Source organism: Anneissia japonica, unplaced genomic scaffold (assembly GCF_011630105.1).
Source record: "Anneissia japonica isolate Jap-2015-1 unplaced genomic scaffold, ASM1163010v1 scaffold287980_len571666_cov165, whole genome shotgun sequence".
Classification (NCBI taxonomy): Eukaryota; Metazoa; Echinodermata; class Crinoidea; order Comatulida; family Comatulidae; genus Anneissia; species Anneissia japonica.
The window spans coordinates 493,351-501,530 of record NW_022720008.1 but is presented as its reverse complement, the minus strand read 5'-3'; the positions used below and the strand labels follow the sequence as shown (position 1 = coordinate 501,530).

Here is an 8,180-nt window from a genome sequence, read left to right as displayed (position 1 = left end):
TGGCCCAATTTCCTCTAAAAATTGCACATTTTAGGGAGTTTTGATCAATTCCGACGAAATTAGAATTAAAAACACAAATTAATTTTTTTGCGCGCTTCGCGCTCATTTTTAAGGTTTTTTTTTTTTTTTTTTTTTTTTAATTCAAACTTTTTTTTTTTTTTTTTAAGGGTTAGCCTACTAAGTTATTTGAACACATAGGTTTAATAGTCCCAAACTCAAGAAAGAAAATTTAAGATGGATCGTTTTACCTAAAAGAAGGGACTCAATGTGTAATGATGGTGAAAGAATATGTTTGTAATAAATAAAGCCATCGGTAATGAAAATGCTTATATTCAAATTCGAAAAAACGTGTGTGGCCATATATAACATAAGCCTTAAACCCCGCAAACAATTTGCGTGCATTTTGTAGGGTGAGAACGTATGCTTGTTCTCCTTTACCTTTTAAGTTAATTGAACACATAATAGTCCCAACTCAAATAGAAAGAACATTTAAGATTGTTTTACCTAAAAAGAAGGGCCTCAATGTGTATTGATGGTGAAAGAATATGTTTGTAATAAATAAAACCATGAATGAAAATACTTATATTTAGTTTAAAACACATGTGTGTGGCCTATATTATAAATAAGATAAGCACTATGTCGTATTGTTTTCTATATGAGGGAGGGGTGGGGTGGGCATGATAAATTACTAACCGGGAAAATTATTACCTTTCCCCCCTCTAACCCAAGACCCCTGTTACGCGCCTGCTGAGATTGGCATCCTTGTGGAGACTATCGTGCACTCAATAACTCTACAGTGCCAGACCGCTATGCAATACCATACATGCAAGATTTCATATCGACTTTACATAGCGCCACAATCTTCTCAAAAAATGATTTCTTGGAGCATATCATCAGATTCCTGCGGAACCTGCTGATATCCATAAAACAGCTAACTACGCCTTTCGGACTTTTCGAGTTTGTTCGCATACCATTCGGTCTACGGAACGCGGCACAAACTTTTCAGAGGTTCATTGACCAAGAAACTCGTGGACTTGATTTTTGCTATGCTTACATGGACGACCTTCTCGTCGCAAGCACAAATGCTGAGGAGCATGAAAAGGGTGTCCCGAAAGCTCAGACCTACGAAAGCTAAGACCTAAGACCTAAGATTACGAGATATCAGACCCAAAAAATTACGGTAAGTCCCTAACTAAGTATGCCAGGATTTTTAGACAATACCTTCATTTTCGAAAGCTAACATATATAGAACTGATTAATCAGGCCCGTGGGGGGGGGGGGGGTTCTGCGCATGAGGTCCACAGTCGAAGCCCCGGTGGGCCCGGCGAAACCCCCAAATCAAGAGGATTTTTGTGCTTTGTGTGTCTAAATAATGCTATAAAAGGAGACATGTTTGAAAATGTCTGTGTCAGGGTGGGTCTGCAGTGCATTAGTTAGGTTTGAGGACTTATTTGGGAATTTAACGAGGGGGATTTTCTAGTAAAGGGGGTTCTTTGGTCGTACCACATTCTGTTACAACTTTTAGCTTAGTTCCTGCCTTCTTTGTGTGGTGTTTCTGATTCTGCAGGAGCGTAGGGTGTTTTCAGCCTGGGGTGCGAAAATTTAGAATGAAGAAATATATCTCTATTTCAATAAAAAGTTAATGGTCATTTTTAGTACTTCAACCCACTTGAAATAATTTGCCACCAGCCTACGCTGACAATCTGTCAATGTTACAGTCGTCATCTTTTTCCAACCTTCAACGTTTTGTTCAACGTTCTTTATGTCTCTTTTTTCCTTAACTTCTACATAGATTTGTTTTTGTCATAATCTCCTTTTGGCCTTACAGTACACTGAACTCATATTTTCCTTTTATGGTTTTTTTTTATGTCCTCCATGTATACTTTTCATATTTTGATAATAATATTCTTTATGTTATGCATTTTAGGTCAAATATGGTATTGTATGGGCGATTTGGGTTCAGCATAGTTTTCACAATGATTTTATTGTCCTATCTCATTGATAACCTGTTTTTCCCAGCATGTTTTATCGATGTTATCTGAGAGTCATGACCTCTGACCAACCTTTTTTGTTCTTTAAGAGTTTATTTTTGTGTTTTACAAAGAAAATAAATGAAAAGAAGAAAAATCACCTAAGGACATGTTTGTTTGTTTCTAAAAAAACATGAGCTACTGTAAACTGGATAAATTCTTGAAACTGTTGCTTTTTATTCTGTGTTTGGATTTTATTTTTTGGGAGTGAATACACTTTTTTGAAATATTTTATACCGTCTAAGAATCTAGAAACCCTCAAAATTGAAATAATAACATTGAATTGCTCATTAAAAAATGTATAAACAAGTTATTAATTTCAAAATCTATAAACCATTTGCAATAAAAATTGTTTACCTGCCAATTTGCCTACACAGAGAATATAGACATGATATTACGAAAACCCACCTTTTGCCGCAATTTCTGATTTCACACAAGCACCCAAAATGTTTGAGAATCAGAACATTTTAAAAGGATTTTTGCATTGAAGATATACTGAAGAAAATGTCTGCAAAATATCGATCACTAAATCTAACTGATAGTATATTAAAAATTATTTTTAAAAATGTTGTCAAAAACTGTTGTATGCCATATATAGCCATGATGTGCCTATATATGGTCATGATGTGCCTATATATAGTCATGGTATGCCCATATATAGTCATGATGTGCCCATATATGGTAATGATGTGATACCATCATGACCATATTTAGGCATGTCACATGGTTTTCTTTTCAAATAAACAACTGAATTATTGAATATCATCAGTTTTACTTATAATTTTTTTTATTTATTTATTATTTTCTTTTATTATTATACATTTAATTTTCTAACAACAGTAGTTAAGTTAGTTATTTGAACCTGTTTACAGGCTTGTCTCCTAGGTTTCAGCATTAGTTTGTTTTTTTTTAAATAAATGTTATGTAAAATTAAGTTTTGTAATGTTAGCTCATTCATATGAAATATGAATAAACTTTGTTGCAGTCACTTATAAAATAGATGATAGATGTCTTTAAAATAGTCAAAAGCATTACAATAAGAAGGCAGTAAGTCCAATTAGGTGAACAAAGTAAGTTTAGTGACAAATGGCATACAGTATAGGGTGGGATATACCCGAGGAACTAAGGTAAATTATTGGACTTAATACTTTAATGTACAACTGCGAAGCTTACTAAATTATTTATCTTCTTTGTGACAGGTAACTCTGAGTTATGGTGACAAGGCAAAACATAAAAACATTATCAAACTGTTAGATGGTTATTTCAACGATGTTGAGGACCCAACACGGTAAGAGCTGTGTTTGTACTGAGTTATGAAACTTTAAAAGAAATTTAATTTTAAATCAAATCAAAACTAAAAACTATTTAGGACTTGCATACATTGAACAACCATTTTTAAAAATTATATCAACACTATCGTTTAGCAAAATTTTCATTCAACCCAAATTAAAAAAATGGTCTCCCCGATCTTAATTAGTCCAAAATATAGGTATAATAACCTTACAGTGATAAAAATGTTATTTTGTAGAACCAGAAGTACGTACTTATAACCATGTTTGAAAGTTCTTTCAACATTGTGTGAACGTTATTTTGTGACATACCTAACCTAACGTTCGCGAACATTATAAGAACGTTTTGTGTTTGCTGGGTTGTTGCCAAAGTCCAAGCCATTATCTAAAGCCACGTCCTAGCTGTCAAATTTTATTTGACAAAAAACTGTTGTATGGTCATATATAGTCATGATGTGCCTATATATGGTCATGATGTGATGTTATCAGGACCATATTTAGGGTGTGCTCAGTAGTATTGAATTCCAGTTAATATGAAAATAATGCACAAAATTGAGGAACCAATTATGTATAAATAAAACAATTTTTTGTTCTGGTAATTTACTTTTCTTAGGAAATTGTTTATGTATAAAGTAAACTTAGTTTGCTATTTACTTCCATTAATTTAATATGATTTTTTTCACATTTGAACATGCCCCATGAGCATCCCCTCTGGGTGCACCACTGCTAAATATATTTTTTTTCCCTCAAGAATGAGTATATGTTTGAAAAGGACAATTTTAAAGCTTTAAATAATATGATAACTCTATTATTTATTTTAGTTCAGTGTTTACGATTTTACCAGTTTAAATACATAAGGCCACAACTTTGAATTAAGCATATAGAAAAAGAATGAAATTCCAATCTATTTTCAATCACTACGCCTGGGTGACGCAGCAATTTTTTTTTTTTGGCCTTATCTTTTTAATTATCAGTGTCAGTGTATTTTCGTTGGCTCATATTTCAACCTTTTGTGACTGTTTACAATGAGTTGTAATTGCTGTCATGCAACAAGAGGCATCATATAGACATAATGTGCATTAATAAGAGATAGTGTATAACAAAAGAACACAAGACGGTCGTTTTTAATATTGTATGTTATCTCTACTTGGCTTTTTTACATAATTGATTTTTTCTGATGTGAAGTAAAAAAGATTCAAGATACAGTAGTAGAGATTTGTTATCAGTTAATGCAAATATGTCTTTATAAGGCTTGTTTTCTGATACTTATCAAAGTGTAGCAACAATTCACACTTCAATTGACAATGCCAGGCTTTTCATTCTCTTGCCTATTGGTATGCAACTCTCATAATGCAAATATATATATTTAACCTTTAATCCTCTGTATGTTAATTTACTAACGTGTTAATCTGTAATTTATTTTAGATGTAAGCGATTGTGCTTGTATCAAGTTTCCACAAGTATTAACAGCAAATTTTTAATCCCTGTTAAGAAGTTGCATTACAATATATTAAAAAGATTTAAACCAGAAATGAACTATGTTTTATTTTTTTTTTAGGCTGCTCTCACTACATTGTATGATTTTTCCCGATGAGGATGTATGCAAGCGGAAACGGCCATCATGAATATTTTTGCAATGACCAAAATGCATGAACTGTCCATGCAAATCTACTGATTGACAGTATGGTATGAGATGACCAGATGATGTAGTAACATGTTGCCAGGTGCAGTACTAAGGAGCCATGGTGTCTAAGCAGTGGGCTAGGTGTAGCTGACATGCAATGCAATGACCAAAATGCATGAACTGTCTATGCAAATTTACTGATTTACAATGTGGTACGAGATAACCAGTTGTGTATTAACATGTCGCCAGGTGCAGTGCTAAGGAGCCCGGTGTCTTAGCAGTGGGCTAGGTGTAGCTGACATGCCAGTGAGGTGATTTTCAGTACTTTCGAAGTTGCTTCTAATGGACCTTTCCACTTTGCCATGCCCCTTGGATATTATTTGCTAAGATACAACAGTGTTAAAACATGCAAACACTTGCATTTGTAGGACACAGACATGTTGTGATTGGTCAGTTGTTTAGTTTGATTGACACTTCAGAAAGGTCAATGCTTCCCACCTTGAAGAGAAAAAAATAGCCCAGAAGAAAATTTACCAGTCAATGTTGGTGTTGTTCTGCTGCTGTTAGTGATAGTTAGTGATACAAATACAGTATTATTGCAATTTTTGAAACTATGCAACCAACTGTACCAAACAACTTAAAGAATTTATACTGTAATGCATATAAAGTTAGTTCATGCTTCCGATATATAAATATAGTCAGTAATGTATTTAATACTGATGTTGCCTCTCTCGTGCCTCTCTATTTTCTGATAAAATAGCATTTTGAGAAAAAAAAGTATTTTTTAAATTGAGATTAGAACAGCCGACCCTCTGATTATCAGTCAGTTCCTCTACCACCTAGGGTTTAGTGCTATGCTTTTGTATTTTTTAATTACAACATGGTTATTTTTTATAAGGTATTACATAATATGCATTTTATGTTCAATCGTATGGTATTGCAGTTCATACAGGAGAAATTTAGGGCCTATTTTAAAATCTTACTATTTAAAAATGATTATTTAATTGTACTTCTATATAACCATCTTTGGGTGTAATATAACATCATCGCGCGCTGTGAGTACTGTTCCATTAGGCCATGTGTCTCTGTGACGGCAAGATGTGTAATTCGTAACGCTTGTTGCTAGGTGGAGTCCATTGTGGCTTTAATTATAGTGTGACATATGCATAATCTAGAGAGTGGTGCACTTGGGGCTATGCCTTTAGAGATACACCTTTTCTTAAACCATTAAATTAACAATAGCTTGGCGACATAATGCTGCCGTTAATTTATGCAAACATGTGTGGTGCGAATTGCAGGAGAACGGGGCAGTGATACAAGTTTTCTCAATTTGATTTTCATGTAAATTGTTGAGATTATTTTAGGATAGTTCATGGGTGAATTTTCTTATTTTCTTTTTTAGAAACTTTGAGATGATTTTTAATTGTGTAAGGCGCTTATAAAAGTCAATTTCCATTTCCATATATGGGCACATCACATACATTTGTTACATAAATTTGATAGTGTGGACTTAGCAATTGGAGTTGAAGTTTGAAAATATCAAATGTACACTTAAACTGAAACATGACATTGAAATAGAAAGAAAAGATAAACGATGTACTCAACAAGAAGTAAATTGGGTATAAAGGTCGAAAGAAAACATTTTTTACTAGAAATTGGCCTCAATTTATATCAGAAATTAGGAAAGTGGTTTATGTTGTTCTGAACTGTCTTTTCTTAACCCCTTTTAATTATTATTTTCCTTTAAACATCCTTTAACCTCTCATTTTCCCCATACTGTTCTACATTTAAACTTCCTATCTTATAACTTCAGGGTCACTAGTTGGCAGAATCCGCTTCAAGAAGATGTGATTTATTGGGCTTTTTTTAAATATTTTTATCACATTTAATGTAGACGAGATGCAGCTTGGTAGGTAAGATACTTGATTTCCAATTCCAGGGTCATGGGTTCAAATCCTGTGACTTCAGGGAGAAAATAGACTAGTCTTCCTTTATTCTGAATTTCTGGAAATTGTGTTAGTTGACATAGACTTTGACTTGTTTTCAGGAATGCAGGAGACTGCTAATTTCTTTGGGACTCCTGTGACTTTGAATCCTAGTAATGTTTACCCCTTCACCCTTCACTATTTAATCCAATTTTCTTCACCCTTTCTTCTTTAAGTCTTTCAACTTAACCCATTCCCTTTCATCCTGCTTTTTCTATTTTCACCAAAAATATCATTAAAATTGTTATTTCGGTTTGTTCAATAGACATGAATAAATTTCCTTGATGACAACTTATGTAATTAAGAAGTGGCATATTATTATTATTGTTATTTCAAATTACTTGTTATAAATATACATTTGTTAAGTAAGAAAAAGAAATATATAAACAAGATGACTATAATACTGTACCACCAGATAATTTATGGTGCAGTTATTTTCAAGCATTTATTTTAACTACATTTCCTTGGTTGTTTCATAACCAGGATTCATCTGAGAGCTAGGACGGATTGTTAAAATGGATCTGTAGTTGTTCATATACTATGCTGAAAATTGTATAGGAGGTGCGGGAGCAAAACCGTTTTTTTTTTTTTTCTCCTGTTACCAAAATTAACATATTTACCGTAAATCCCAATGCTTGCAGTTAAGCCTTCCTTACTATTTGTTATTCAAAGGGCATTCATCAGACTGAATAAAAATAACCCATAATCAATATTTTGTAATGAGTTTAGGCCTAGAATGGTGATATATTACATCAGACACCAAATTTAGACAACATCAGACACCAAATTTAGACAACTTTCATGTGCAAAATGTAAAAAAAATAGGGATAACTTTTCTTAACGAAAAAAAAAGACACTTTTTTAAAAAAGGCGCCCCTATTTTTTAGTAAGCTAGGGGCGGGTGCTGGAGGGAAAACAAATTTTATATTGTTTAAGCCTCATCAGTTAGCTGGCAATGTTTATGGAAGGGGTCACAATTTAGAAGAAGTCACTTCTGGAATGTCTGCTTTTCTAAACTTTATTTAGTTATATTTTGCTGTGCATCGTGATACCCATCAGCACTGAATTCTGTGAGACAATTGATCATACAGTAGAAATATGCAAATATTGTGAATTTGGAGGAGATAGGTTATTCTCCTAGATATTCTCGCCTGCTTTTACAACTGAAATATTAATCTGTGTACTCGCCATCATAATCCACCATTCAACCCTGCTCATAAATTGCTGGAAATTTATTTATATGTTTATACTG

The 8,180-nt window shown here is 33.3% G+C and overlaps 1 protein-coding gene across 1 annotated transcript in view; it reads left to right on the top strand.

The window, feature by feature from the left end:
• The window catches only part of LOC117111154 (beta-1,3-N-acetylglucosaminyltransferase radical fringe-like), a 49,891-nt gene extending 42,584 nt beyond the window's left edge, over nt 1-7,307 (top strand). The window contains exons 9-10 of the mRNA XM_033254024.1: nt 3,230-3,318; nt 4,878-7,307. Coding sequence (XP_033109915.1) covers nt 3,230-3,318; nt 4,878-4,944 — 156 coding nt within the window. The 3' untranslated portion in view covers nt 4,945-7,307. The remainder of the gene's footprint in view (nt 1-3,229; nt 3,319-4,877) is intronic.
• Nucleotides 7,308-8,180: the final 873 nt, after the last annotated feature.